The 14,930-nt window shown below is 33.7% G+C and overlaps 1 protein-coding gene across 14 annotated transcripts in view; it reads left to right on the top strand.

Moving 5' to 3' along the window:
• The window catches only part of rdgB (retinal degeneration B), a 70,029-nt gene extending 56,070 nt beyond the window's left edge, over positions 1–13,959 (top strand). For 10 of the 14 annotated variants that reach the window (XM_022078436.2, XM_022078423.2, XM_022078422.2 and 7 more), the window contains one exon: positions 6,663–13,959. In XM_022078436.2, the coding sequence (XP_021934128.2) occupies positions 6,663–6,780 (118 nt within the window). In that variant the 3' untranslated portion in view covers positions 6,781–13,959. Of the gene's footprint in view, positions 1–760; positions 848–2,652; positions 2,763–6,662 lie in introns of all 14 variants that reach the window. The other 4 variants (XR_002545452.2, XR_002545453.2, XM_022078435.2 and 1 more) reach the window with 4 other exon arrangements.
• Positions 13,960–14,930: the final 971 nt, after the last annotated feature.

Here is a 14,930-nt window from a genome sequence, read left to right as displayed (position 1 = left end):
ACTTATTTTATTGTCCAACACGAACTATGTCTGTTTCCTCTCATTTCATCTGCATATTTTATTTGTATAATTATTTTCAAACACAAGTCATGTGGTCAGCAATATGCCACATTGCCCCTCTGTCATGGTGGTGAGTGCTACCAATCTCTGTAATGCTTCATCTGATTATCTACATAAGGAGAAAGCAAATATGAAGGAGTCTGGTAGCTTTAGAGAATGTTACATTTTACAGTCTGGGGTCAATTAAGTAGGTATTTTGCTTCTTTTTAATTTATTCTACAGTTGCATTGAAATATGTATTCTTAATATTTTACATGCGATAATTAAATTTATGTTGCAGTGAAGTATGAGTGACTAAAATATTTTTACATTATGTATGTGAGATTTTGGTTGGAGGTAACCTTTATCTGCCTTGCACCATGGTTGATGCACTGTCAAGTTGGCTGTGCATTGCAGTAGCATACTGCTAAATGTACACCCCAGAAGTTTTGTCAACAGCCTCTTACTTTAGAGGTTTAAATCCTCTGTTCACATATTATAATGGTTAGCAAATTTAATTTTAATAGAACTAATACGCCACTGATGGCACCTCATTCATCATCTGGTTCTTCTTATTTATGCTAATGTGAAATGAGCTGTAGTGAGATTTCACTGTAAAGCTCTCCTGTAATTGAAACACCTATAATCTTACTCCATTTTCCTTGAATTATCTTACACTTTTTGAAATATTAGTTAGTATTTGTGTTTTGCCTTATTTCAGTGGTGTCCAACCTTAGGCTGGAAGGCCAAGGAAGAACAAGGATCATATAAAGTTTTTATTGAAGCATGTCCACAACTACTATAAGTGGTAAGACATGTAAATGCCTGTTCCCTCCTACTCCTGCGAGAACATGTGCTTACGTGCTTTTTTTTAACTGTTGTGCTGCATCACTGTGATCAAGCAAAGGGCATTATTTCTCTTTGCTTCATTTAAAGTCAGACTGTGTATATAACTGATAACAGAAATTGCATGTATTTGTCTGTTAGCTTTAGTATCAAAATTTATCATTAACTTCATTTTAAGCACTGCAGGCAGTGGGAAAAATTAAGCTGAAAATATAAATTATTTGAGTAGTAGGATGGGAATGGGCCAATTTTTAGTGTACTTACAGAAATTAATGAAAATGTGTGACATGCTATGTGTCTTGATTCTGAGAATGTATGTCTTGTGCTCCAGGTTGCCATATATTGGCAGGCCATTTCAGAACAGGTTGAACACCATTATCATATTATTAAGGCATGCTTATAGGGCACATGAAATGTTTGTGTTATAGCACTGTATTTAGAATGTTTTGGGGTCAATTTTTGTTGTTTCACAGGTGAAATGAAATCTGTCTATGTGTAGCAAATTCCTGGAAGTGGAGTATGATGTCAGAGTATGCAGGTTCTTTGTGTGACTGGCTTTTGTATCAATTCATTATCCTTGGTTAATAATTTTGGACTCTGAAACATTGTCCTTTTGTTTGTTTTCTGCGTACTTACAACATGGTTATTTTAGTTTCTTTCTTGACCTTATTGTTCAGTTTTGCACTGCATGTAATCCGGTACCAGTTTTTACTGTGAATTCAGATCCCCAAAATTATTTTTGTGACAAACGATGTGTTTATTTTTGTTGTTGTTATTATCTGTTCCTATGCTCCATCCTTGTTGTCTGGTGAAAAGCACTGCTTTTGATATGTGTTAGGAGACTGTAAAAACAGAATACTGCATTAGGTATTGTGTTTGTATCCATGTACAACAATATAACTGAAGGTGACTGTTTTCTGGGATGTTGTAGTCTGGTAATTCACCAACGTTTTAGAGGTACTTGCTGCCTCTATCATCATCCTGCTGGTGGAGCAAGGAAGTACCTCAGAAACACTAGTAAACATCTACCAGACTACACAGTACAAAATTATCATGTTTTCTATGGAGTGGTTGTACGATAAGCAGGCAACTTGGGAGTGTTAAATGAATAAATCAACCTAACCTAGATTTGTGCCTGCATCCGTGATGTTAATATTTTATAGATTATAACTACATGACATACAATCCTACTGGACAGCACAGTTGTATGCTAGGACATATATTCTGCAACCTGCATACATCAGAGCAGAATTTCATTTTTGAAATTAGTAGCACATAACAGGTAATAAATTATTCTCAATTTTTTTGTAGCGGGGAGTAAAATCAGTTTGTACCCAGCACAAGACTTGTACTGACTTAATATCAAAAAGACCTTACTTTATGAACTGACTTGAAATTTATATTTAAGAAGCATAACATGTATTTAGGTCATATCTAGAAACCCAAAACCAGAATTTTTATAGTTCCAAGTATTTTAAACTATGAGTGTCACAAGGGCTATCTTTTCATGTGTCTAGTATTTGTAGTTCTTCGATTTAGATGGCTAGAACACTTTACATTCTTCATTCATAGCCCTCTAGTCACGAGAGGTTGTAACATAGACATTGTTTAGATATGATGTTGTAAATGGATTGTGTTAACTTGTTCTCCACGTAATAAATCCTGAAAAGTTGGTGTGATTGCATATGAAGCAGTGTTTACCCCAGATGGCATTGTGTTTGTATTTGTGTTAGTGGGGGGTGTGAATGGAGTCCTGATTTGTTTCAGCAATGAGGCTGCGACCACTTCCCCTGCTTGTGGCAACAGCCTCTACACAAAGAGAAAAGTATACATTAGTCATGTGTAGCCGAGATAAACAGGCAGGTGCAGTATCTATGGTAACTATCCAAGTTTGGTTTCTCATTTAATGCCCAGTACACAATAGAGTGGGTTTCTCATGTAGCATTTTCATTTTACCACTTATGTGATACTGTTGAACCTTGATATAATGTGCCAAGTTATACCGCAGGTTCAGGCTTTGAGCATGTCCCACAATGCTATTACATATGTTTTATGTCATACACTTTTAACATGAGATTTGAAGCTGCAACCCCAATGCCTGCATTGCATTGAGGTTTCACTGTGTTTAAGTACACTTTTTGGAAATATTCGGAAAATAATAAGAATTATGAATTCACATTTAGTATTGCCCAATATTGTTTTAATACATCTAAAATTATGTTGTCCTTGTAAGCCTTTACTGTAGTATATTGTAGTAGTTTTGGTCTTGAATAACCTGAAGTTCAGATAACAAGAATTGGTAGTTTTATCTCCTGTGATTGCTGAACTTTGAAAAGCTCTGAGAAAAATACCAGATTCATGCACACATAACTTGGACTTCAGCGTAAGTGAACTGTAGAAAAAAACTTCACTACTGGCTAGTTCAAACAGGCATAGCCACTGAGGCTACTGTAATGTGCACAGAATCATTGGCACCTGGAACAGGGAGCCGCATTTCCCAGCTAACTCTGTTTTTTATGTGCATTGTAAATTTCTGCAGCAAGTACTTACAAGTTCTCTATACTTCTGTTCTAGGCAATTCACAGCATAGTTGAAACTTACAGTGTTATATTTTGTCAGTTCTTCATTACATTAGTGCCTTATTTTCTCTGCGACCAATTACATTTGACTGTATTTTACGTTTGTTACAGTCTACAATGGAAATTGTCTGACACATTACAATGACTGTGTTAATGTAATGCTGTCTCTTGAAAATGCTACATAGAGATGTCACTGAGTTTGTGTGAAAGGTGGAAGAGAAATATTAGCATGAAAAGATATTGAATAGTGTTTGAATTTGAGCTTACTGTTTGTGATTTCTCCAAGATGAAACATTTTTACTCCTTGACAGAAATTTATTGGATGATTTAACAGCCACATTTATGTAACACTAATTATTACCTGGTAACTTACTCTTTATGCTGGGCTTGTAATCCTGGGATCCCGGGTTCGATTCCCGGTGGTGCCTGAATTTATAACTTGTTTTGGGCAAGGCCGTGGTCCAGGTATCACAGAGTTTTCCTCCAGGGTTTCCCCGGTTTCTCCGTGGCATCCCAACAATTACTCCATTTTCATCATCATTTGACATTAAGCACACAGAAGAAGGTAACGGCAAACCACTTCTGGATCATTTGTCGAGGAAACATATGAACGGGTCCCTATCAGAGGAATCCTGTTCATAATGTCACCAGGGGTCGGATCCAACCCAATGGTACAAAAAAAAGCTTACTCTTTAAATTTAAAAAGAAGATTGAAATATTTTATTCTTCAGTGTGTAATACAGTGCATGCCTTTTTTAATTAAAACATTTCCAAATTAATGGCAGTTTAATTAGTTCTTCTTTCCTTGCAAGCAAGAGGCCTCTTAGAAACATAATAGGAATTTTGGTTTCTTGTGGAAGAGTAAGTGTTTAATTTGTCTACATTTATATGTAGTATCGCTCTATAATTACTTAACATGAATTGGAGTTATTTGGGCATCAGTTTTCCTTTTCCACAGTGTTCTTATTGAAACTCTGCTTTACATAATGCAACAGTGGACTGGGCATTAACAGTGTATCTTTTCTGTGTTTTCCTTTGTTCTTTGTGAGACACAGTTTGTTACACTGAATAATTTACACTCTGCAGTTTACAGACCTCCACAATTCATCCACTGAATCAGTTACACATAAATGTATTATTTTAAACACTAGTTTAAAATAAAATATTAATAATTGAATTACTGATACCTAAGACATAAACTTGAACTTTTAATATGAGGGTATAACATAACATGAGTTGTGTAGACTGTCAACATCAGAGCAATGAGAACCACTCGGTTTATGGTATTGCTAGTGACAAGAGCAATTAAATATGTAATTTAGATTGTACTCCAGATAAAATGTTAAAAGCATATCTAGTTATCCCACTAAAACTTTAACAGTAATGGATCTAATATCATTAATACTGTCTTTGTTATGCTATTATATATTTTCATAGTGTTGGAAATGTAGCAGCTTTTATTGAACTTGGAAGTGAGGTTAAAAGTAATTGAATATTACATTACTCTTATAATACATGATCTTAATATTACATTGTTGTTGTTATTATTCACTACACAAACTTATTTCGTGTTTTCCAAGGTCTGCCCTGGTGTCAGAATCCTTTTGGTTTTATACTGCAGAATCTGATAGTCAGTTTAGCCAAATGGTTTAATTCAAACTTTGTGTTCATTTTGTGCTGATTCTATTTTCAGTTCTTTCCTAATATCATCATTCTTGATATAGTCCAGTCCATCTTTTAACTGTTCTTAAGCATCTCATTACATGTGTAATTATTAATGTTAATAATTCAATTTATTCTGGATAGGGCCCAGTGTTGGGCTCATGTGAACATGATAATGCATTGCAGGTTCCATAAGAGGCAAGGAATTTCATTACCAGCTGAAAGACTGTCAGTCATTGTTTTAACGCCTCAGATGATGGCGTGTTATGTGTAAAACTATTCTTTTGGATGTCGTCCATCATCTAGATTATAAAATCATAAAATCACAACATTTCAAACATGAATTTTGCTTTTGTCATCAGGTTTAAAGAGGAAGAGGACAGAAAACATGTTGGTTTCCCTGGTTGAGCTATGCTCAGACCAGGACCAGTTCTCTCTTGATTATCAGTACGAACATTCCTGTGAACAAAGTGGCTAGACAGCTGGAGGGGAATGCAGGGGAAAATGTTAGAGAGAAAAGTGTAACAGTTTTGAGGGAGATGTGGGTCACAGCCAACATTACTTCCATTGGCCGCCATCACTTAGTGATGCCACATTTTCTGTTTCTCAAAATTTATTTTTACTGGGTTACACTATCACCTTCTTTGATCTTCCAATGTGTCATTTTAACTTCACTGTCTCGTCTGAAGCTGTTGCTGGCCATTGGTGTAACATGGCCATTCCACTCAGATCTTTATTTCTGCAGCATTTTGTCTAACAAACATTTGCCTGTCTCGTACTGCCTCCTTTCTTGTTCTGTCCACAGTCTGTAGTTTCTCTTAAATATGTTTTCAAGATGGCTGTTGATACGTATAGAAATTTTAGTTAACCCTCTTTAGAAAGAGAAGTCTCTTTCTTACCCATAAAACTGCAATTCATAATTTGTGTTTTCATCATCATTTATTTCTGCTGTGAATAGTGATCATCTTATTGTAATTGGATGTATTGGAATAATAAAGATAAGTATTAACCACCCCAGTATTTCCCCAGACCAGAACAATGCATTTATTTCTTTATCATGGCCTTGGAACATGGTTGAACATTTACCTGAATTGTCAGTTTATCAAACCACACACTTGACTTGAATTATTTTATTCATGGCTAGTGGTAAGACAAATTTTATTCACTAACACTTCATTTTAATGTACACCAATCGTTAAACTTTAAAACACTTAAACATGTGATAAGTTTAAAATAAAATACATCATTGTTCAGCAAATGCCAGAGCATTGGGATTTATTTAAAGTTTCATACTTTGAATATCTGAACTTGTATTTGCTAAAATGCTGTATTAACATTTGTGCCATTTCTAGTATATTTACTTGTCTCATAATAATTATGCTTAATTGCATGGTGAACTACTGCTGCAGTAGACTCATACATGTCTGATGAAATCTTTGATCAGAATATGGACAGGAATCATTAATTAATTGAGCATAATGAGCAGTTGTACAATAACTTCTTTTTATTGATGCCATTGTATTAATATTTTTGTAGGTCTGCAAAACGAGCCACATCATATCCACTCATGGGTGGAATCAGGTCATCAGAACAAAGTGTTGGTGTATCTTCGCCATGTTGTTCATCGACCCGTCTTCCATCTGACAAACTCTGACAGTCTTTGTCCTTTCATAAATCTAGTCAGTTTTGCTGCTGGAAGACATTCCAACATAACAGGCAAATTGGTGGACTTGAATAGCTCAACTTGTGTGCATCCCCACACATCATTAATTTTTAGTTGTTGTTATGTTCTAGTCTTTTCAGACAGATGAGTATAATAAAGAGAGATGACATGTGAAGAATATCAGCGCATACTGGATTTAGTCAGTGGCCATCAGAGTGTTGTTTCATGTTGTGATTTGAATCGGTTGTCTGATGAATTATTGCATTTGTACAAGCAGCAGAAAAATGAAACTGACCGTAAGAAAATTGGTATGTCTGAAACGGTTGTAAGACGGTTCACAGTATGTTTGTCGGTTATAAGAATATTCTTAAAAATTTGTGTTTGAAACACATTTATCAATTAATAAAGACATTTGGATGAAAAAAGACATAAGTCTATCTGCTGAATTGTATTCAGTAGACTGTATTGTTATGACTTCATGTCTGCGTTTGAGTGCATGAATTTCTAAACATGTAACTATGACCACATACCACATGGTTTTTGGTATTGCTAACTCAGTAATTTTATATAATTAAATAAATTATAAAGTAATTAAATATTAGAATGTACCTCCTTTTTATGTAATGATGTTTGCAGAGCAAACATTAATATCAGCTGTAATAACTACATTCAGTTTGTCATGACTTATATTTATACGTACTAGAAAACTTTATGGAAGATGGTCATAGTGTATGCAAGTAGTGAAAGCAAATGAGACAAAACATTTGTACATGAAACATGACGCTTATAAATGTATATGTGAATATTCATTACTTTATGTAAACAAAAATTATTGTTCCTTTATAGAAAAACTGCATATAATATATAAATAACTATACATGTGATGTGTTCATGCTTGTTTGTCTTCATCCCTTGGAATAGATTTGTAAATATATATATATATGTTGGGCTGTAGCCTTTCAGTTCCATTCTCTGAACAAAACTCTGTACTATAGGTCCCATTGTGTATTCATGTTTTATGTGTTCTGTATAAATATTATATACCATAGCTGACAGCATTTATTAATATGGTGGTACTGGTAGATCTTAAAGGCATAATGACTTCACAAATCACATATCAGAGGTCTCATATCAGTCAATAAATATATCGTTCTGAAGCATAGATTTCTTGGTTTTTCAAATGGCCAGTCACAATTGAGAAATCCATTAAACAAAGTCTATTGTCGAATTTTTAAACTCGTAGTTTTCAGTTTGTACATATTGTAATTTACAAATTCTATATATTCTTTGCCCGTGATTTTGAGGTAGCTTCAGGCATGGTCACCGACATCAGTAACAGATTATAGTATTTTGGCATTATTAGTTCAGAAGTTTTGTATTCTCGGGCCTTTCTGTCCTTTAAGCATAATACTTTGGTTGATCTCCGCCATACATCACATTTTGGCCATATAGTATAATTCTGATGACATACAACTACAAAGGAAAGAATTTGCATTAATAGTATTGGATCATAAAACTATACTTGGAGTTTTAATTTTGAATTTTATATAATTTTTATTTTCAATTTTTAATTAAATCATAGTTCACCGAATGGTAAAACTTGCTCAGTATCAGACCTACATATTGCCAACTGAAAGGCAAATACTTGGACATGAGATATCCTCAGTGATGGACTGTTTGCCAGTCTTTCCCTTTGTTCACTATTCATGTTTTATATATATATGTGTGTGTAAAAAATAATATGAATATACATTCAGTGGATCCAAAAAATTAGAACAACAAATGGAATGCAAAACATAACAGACAAATACTATTCAAAATATTATAACAGTTTTACATAAAATATTCAAACGGTACATTAAATCAATACATGTACAGCAGATAATTTACACTGTATAAAAACAAAAATATCTTTAGAAAGATTATGTCATTTTTAAACATGAGGAATTCATCAGCAGAGTAATAGGATTGTGCTTATAGGTATCTTTTTAATGCTACTTTAAACTGTGCCTGTTGAAAATTTTGATTCCAGAATATTATGCACTTTTTTGAAAACACTAAAGTTTGGCAATTGGTCTGTGATAAAGTACAGTGTGCCTAGCATTTTATTACAGCTGTACATAAAAGGGTAATATGTTTAAATGATAATTTTATCATGGAACATAATTAAAGTTGAGCCTCATTTGTTTTATCTGGAATATTACTTGTCTGTTTTAAAATGTAACCCACTCTCTGATAACTTCAATATCACTGATACTAAGAACCACCACATGACATGATTCTGAGCCAGTTCTCTTCATTTTGCATCCTCACAACTTACATCACTGAGATCCATTTTAATGTTACCTAACCTCTTATTCGTAATCTTACTCTTGATCTTCCTGGTCAGCACTTTCCAAGAGGTTCTGCCACCAAATTTCCCTTGTCTTCTTGTAAGAGCCAGATGCCCAGCCTATCACAGCCTCTTAGATTTTATTATCTCAACAATACTAGAATATTTGCTATAAATTATGAAGTTCCATTGGTAGTTGAAAGTGATTTTGACAGTGGACTCAAGGATAGACACCATTATTATGACGTTTTACAGTTCTTTATTATATTTTTGTAATATCTTGCTGCCATATGTCAGTGACCATTGGCAGTGACATGAACATCTTCGGAACTATAGTTTACTTTACATAGTACACCTTTCCAGTCTTGTTAAACTTGTTTCTGATGTTACACTGATCCGCTCGTATTGTAACTTACAGAATTTGTTCTGAATGTGTAGACATACAAAAAGGTAATCATTCACTCTTTCCATCTTTTAAAATATGAATTTTCCTAAACTGGCTTTGGCTATGTAAATGTGATACTGTCTTCTTCCACATGCTGTTATTTATGTAGTAAATGCACTTATGATATGAGACTTTGATAATATATAATGAATTCATGCTGTGCATTCTAATTATTACTTATTTCCATGTTGTTATTCATATATTATGTTTGTGGAGTCATTGTCAGCTGTCTATTTCTTTATTTAAGTTCCTGTCTTGTTTGTCCTGGCTGTTGTGGCATTAAGCCTGTGTCTGTAACAAGGAGAATAAGTCGGTTTTCTCATGAGAAGTTGTATTGATATTTACTTTGTTATCTTAATGAATGTAATATGTAGTATAAGGATTTAATTGTGGCATTATTGAGCTAGGTTAAGTGCAACATATGAAAGAAAGTAAAATATATGAACTGGTTTGTGTGCATGTGACAACCTTTGAATGCATTTTATCTCAGTGCTGTTCAGCCAGTGGTAAAATCTTCTCCCTTTTTATCATCATCATCATCATTGATCATCCAATAAGATCCAGTTTTGTCAAAGATTTGTAAGTTGTTGAAATTTCAAACTAAATAATGCATATTAAGTTATGATTTATTCCTAATGCAGAATTGGTAGTTCATAACTCTTCCATAAGTCGATTTTCCATGTCATAAATTTAATTTTTTAGGACAGTGTTTCTATTTCTGCGTCTTTTGTGAATCTGATTGTTCTCACAAATCCATCAGGGAGAACCAGACACAATCAGTTCTAGTAGGGTTATTTTCCATTTCATAATTACTCCACAGTTTGTGTTCATTAAGAGTGTTTCTTAAAAATAGACTGAAAAACACTGCACAAGTCTGGCATAACTACAGCAGCCTTTTCTCCTTTAATAATTTAATATTTAATTTTTGTGTTCTGTAATATGTTCATTGACATTTAAGGTCTGTTAAATTACTTTCCGTAGTGCTTTGTATGTTTCTATGTGTATGCTTGTACTTTGAACCTATCATTCCAATTAATAGAGCATTAGAGTTCCTGTACTGTTAATAATATTAGAGTAGCTGATAAAAGCAGTAACTGATGTTTCTGCTACAGTGTTTGGATTGATGATTAAGACAATTCACAGATTTGGGATGTCAGTCAGTACTGATAATGCAATACAGTACAATATTTTGGTATCAATATTAACAAAAGTATATTGTTTGTTATAAGTATAAATATCTTTTGGCCTGTACTAGCAATCATGTGAAAATAAGATGCAACACAGTAGATTTGTATTCATGAATATAAAATATTTAGACATATGATATGTAGGATTTATCGTTGATATGATGTAACAAAAACATTGATCTCAATGATTAAGTATCAACAAAACAAAAGCATTTACCTGAATAATTTAATACTGATGTTAGCTTTCACATTGTTTTAACATCCCCATCTGTATTGTAAAAAATAAATTATTTTTTCTGTGAAATAGGATGTTATTTTCTTTCCAAGAAACAAAATATTTAATTGGATGATATATTTTCTGAGTAATGTTGTTATCAGAACAGTTTCAATGCTTGTGCATGATGTCTGGACGGGTGATATAGGAACTGAACTAACGGGTTGTCACTTTATTGTAACAAGATTCCTTAAAAGATGTCCATGTCAGTGATTGTACATTAATAATAATAATATTAATAATAATTTAGAGTTATACAGGGCTGGTTTGAAGAAAGGTATATAGCCATATTCATAATTTAAAGGATAAATATTCCCCGCACCTCCAAAATGAAAATAAACTATTGTAGTTTGAGTATAAAATATGTTAATTAAAAATGTAGTTTCAGTGTTTGCTACAGATTATCTTGTTAAATCAATGTGGACAATTACAGAATACCACAGTAATAAATTTAATTATAATAAAAATGTGGTAAAGTACCAGAACTGCATACAGTGTGATGTAAAGTCATTGCAGGCTGCAAAGTCATATCATCATGGAAGGCTAGCCATTTTGAATATTTCAAAGTAAAAGAGTATTTATGTATGTGCTCATAAAGATATTTGTAAGGGAAGAAATGAAAAGTAATTAAATTAATGCAAAATCATGAGGAATAAACATACTGATACATGTTTTCATTTCAAGTCTCTTCTGACATTTGCACCATTATGTATTTCATCCACACTGTTTAAGACTGAGAGATGAATACTTAACTGAACAAAGTGACTGAACAAATCTTCATTGTGAACACTGCTTTAAATTTGTGTTTCCCTTAGCATGAGCACATACCTTTCACTAATTTTGTGATTAGTTCTTAACTTACTGAACAATGGTCAAGCTGGCTGTGAGAGGCAAATAGTACACAGATTATATTGGAAGTAGTTGTGGAAAATTTCAGCATCATGACAAAGGAAATTTCTTGAAATATTGTTGTTATTGTTGCATAAGAATAAATTGTAGTGAAGGTGGTACTTATAGTAGAAAATTATACTGGGGAAAGCAGTTAAAATGCAGGGGTGCAAATGGTTATGTTCCATTTTATACTTGATTATTTATTGTCTCTGATTTGCATATTTCAACATCACTTTTTGTTTCATGTGCATTTTGTGTCTTCCTTTTTCTTAAAATGAAAATACAAGTTGTACATTGACAAGAATTAAGAGTATATTTGTGCAAAATCATAACTTGTGTTCTTAGTCATTTTCAAGCTGTCCTTTAACATGTGCACAATTCATGTAAAGTTGGTACTAGAGGAAGACCAGATTTTATCATGATATAAATATTAAATCGGTACACAGCATTCAGCATTAATTACACATAATGAAGGACTTAACATTGTTTACTATAACTATAGTAACCATCGTCAAATTGCATGCTTCAGGTTCATACCAAAATCATACAATATTTGCAGAATGGCAAAGCCCAAACAAGTGAAGACAACTCACAATAGCTTGCAGCATAGCAAAGCGAGCAATGCTGTACTGTTGACTTGGAGGGGGGGGTGTGTGTGTTAAGTCCTTCTGTGACCTTGAACCTTGCAATTTGGTGACAGCTACTGTAACTGACTACATTGAGCAGGGTCCTTCTTGGAAGGTTGATGTATGTTCAACTATTCAAATTCATTGCATTGTATGGAACATTAAGGTTCGTTACCATGTTTACAAGAGCCTTACACTGGTCCCTATCCTGAGCCAGATGAATCCAATTCACAGTCTCCCACTTTATTTGCCCAAAGTCTGTTTTGATATTATCCTCCTCTCTACACATAATTGTTCTGAGTGGTTTCTCCTCCTCAGGGTTTTCGTATTGAACAATATGGTCACAGTCAGTCCTGGTATAGCCATGTAAACTCTGTGTCATGTATTGCAGCTTTGCTGGGTTTCTTATGTCTTGACGATTACTGTATTCTGTGATGTTGTGCCATGTAGTCTCACAGAAATTGACCAATGTTCCAGTGGTACTGCCTTCATCATGCCCTGATGTACATTTCAGAGGTGCTTGCTGTGAGGCTACATGATGCAATATCTGAGATGACAGTAATCTTCATACTAGCTGCCTTGAGAATTTTAAATCACCTTCTGTCATATCTATAGTGGCAAGTAAAAATGTGGACTTTTTCACTAAGTTATGTATCTAGATTTATACATTTCATTTAAAAATTTTGATATGTGTCCTAAATTGAAATATGACAATGTGCATTGGATCCTGTGTTACAGTTGATTTCTCTCCTGGTTGTTATTTTTGCACTTATCCATGTTTATTAGTATGAGTGCTTGAACACAGCCACAAAAGTAATAATTAGTGCAGATTTACTGTAATTTTTCATGTTATTTATTCTTATGTGTAAGATATATTGTGTTTTATCCATGAATGATTTTTTATGAAATTTTATATTGGGAGTTGTTTAAATAGGATTTCCAGGCAGAAGTGATAGAGCCTGCTTTCCCATTGCACAGACTTTTCAGTACTACAAATCTTGTGTTGTTAATGCCGTATTTAGTTTCCACTGATGTAAATCTGTAACCCACCAATACAATGCCATTTTACTCATGGGTTAGTGTATTGGACCCATGCAGATGGTTACAAAATTGAATCAAAGGGAAGTCAGAACATTTTGTTGTCTACAGATATAAATGCATTACAGATCATCGTAATTATAATCTTTATGGAAAGAATTTATTTAAATACAGATTTTGTCTATGTTAAATTTGTCAGACATAACTAAAAGATTTGCACTGTCATCAGGTTTGTAATTGTTTGCTTTTAAACAATATTTCATACAGAATTTGTAGGTATGTTTAAGATATATCTTGTGCAAAATTTCATGTGGCTATCTCCAATACTTCTTTGGTTGTAGGCATCAAACTTATAGCTAAATATAGATTTTATTAAATCTCTGTGTTATTGTCTTACGTCCAAAAAAAATGTATTTCTTTAAAATGTTCCTATTTTTCAAAGATCTGTTCCCATACACAATTTCAGGACCCAATATTAAGTGACACTAGTGTTGTTCACACTCACAAGTTTGCATTATTTACCACCTGTAGAAAATTGAAAAATGTGAGGTTGGTATAGCCTTCAGTGGCATAACAGTTTTATTAATTTTTTTTTAATTCTGGAAAATTGAGATGGCAAAACTTTGTCTAAATGTAATTCTATCCGCACAGAATTACTGAGTTATGAAACAGAATCACCACACTTGCAGTTAGGAACTGCACTTCCAATAAAAAGGAGCAGATACAAATAAACTTGGAATTACATTAATAAAATTAACAAGCAGAAGCAGGGGTAATGACTGAACCAGTGCCACTAAAACAATGCTTTTTTGGAAGTGGGTTAAATGTTAAATTGAAAGGGAGTATAAAAAAACAGAAATCAAACAATTTAAAATCCATGAAGATTGCTGTCTTCTGGGTTGTTAAGCTGCGTAGTCTGGTTGATGTTAACCAACGTTTCAGAGGTCATACTGCCTCTGTCATCAGGGCGATGAGGCAGTATGACCTCTGAAACGTTGGTTAACATCGACCAGACTACACAGCGCAACAACACAGAAGACAGCAATCTTCATACTCACCGCTGTGAAAACCTCAAATTTTACAATTTAAAATCCATCATTTCTCTTCCAGGCATACAAACCCAATCAATGCTCAACTTTGGTATGATCTTCTGCTTCCAAATGAGAACACAGAATGACAGTCCAGTTTTGTGTGAGCACTGGTCAGCTGCATTAGCTGAAAGAGAAGGGCAAGGACAACTTTTGTGTTTGAGACAGGATAGACAGAAGGTTGGGGTACCAGGTAAGTCATAATAATGTAGATGCTGAGCCGTGACTTGGCATACCTGCATAATTTCAACATGTGTTTA

This window comes from Zootermopsis nevadensis, unplaced genomic scaffold, assembly GCF_977971745.1.
Source record: "Zootermopsis nevadensis isolate Lab colony 2312 unplaced genomic scaffold, Znev_1.0 Znev_ptg000016l, whole genome shotgun sequence".
Classification (NCBI taxonomy): Eukaryota; Metazoa; Arthropoda; class Insecta; order Blattodea; family Termopsidae; genus Zootermopsis; species Zootermopsis nevadensis.
The sequence above is the reverse complement of the archived record's forward strand: the minus strand, read 5'-3'. Positions and strand labels throughout refer to the sequence as shown.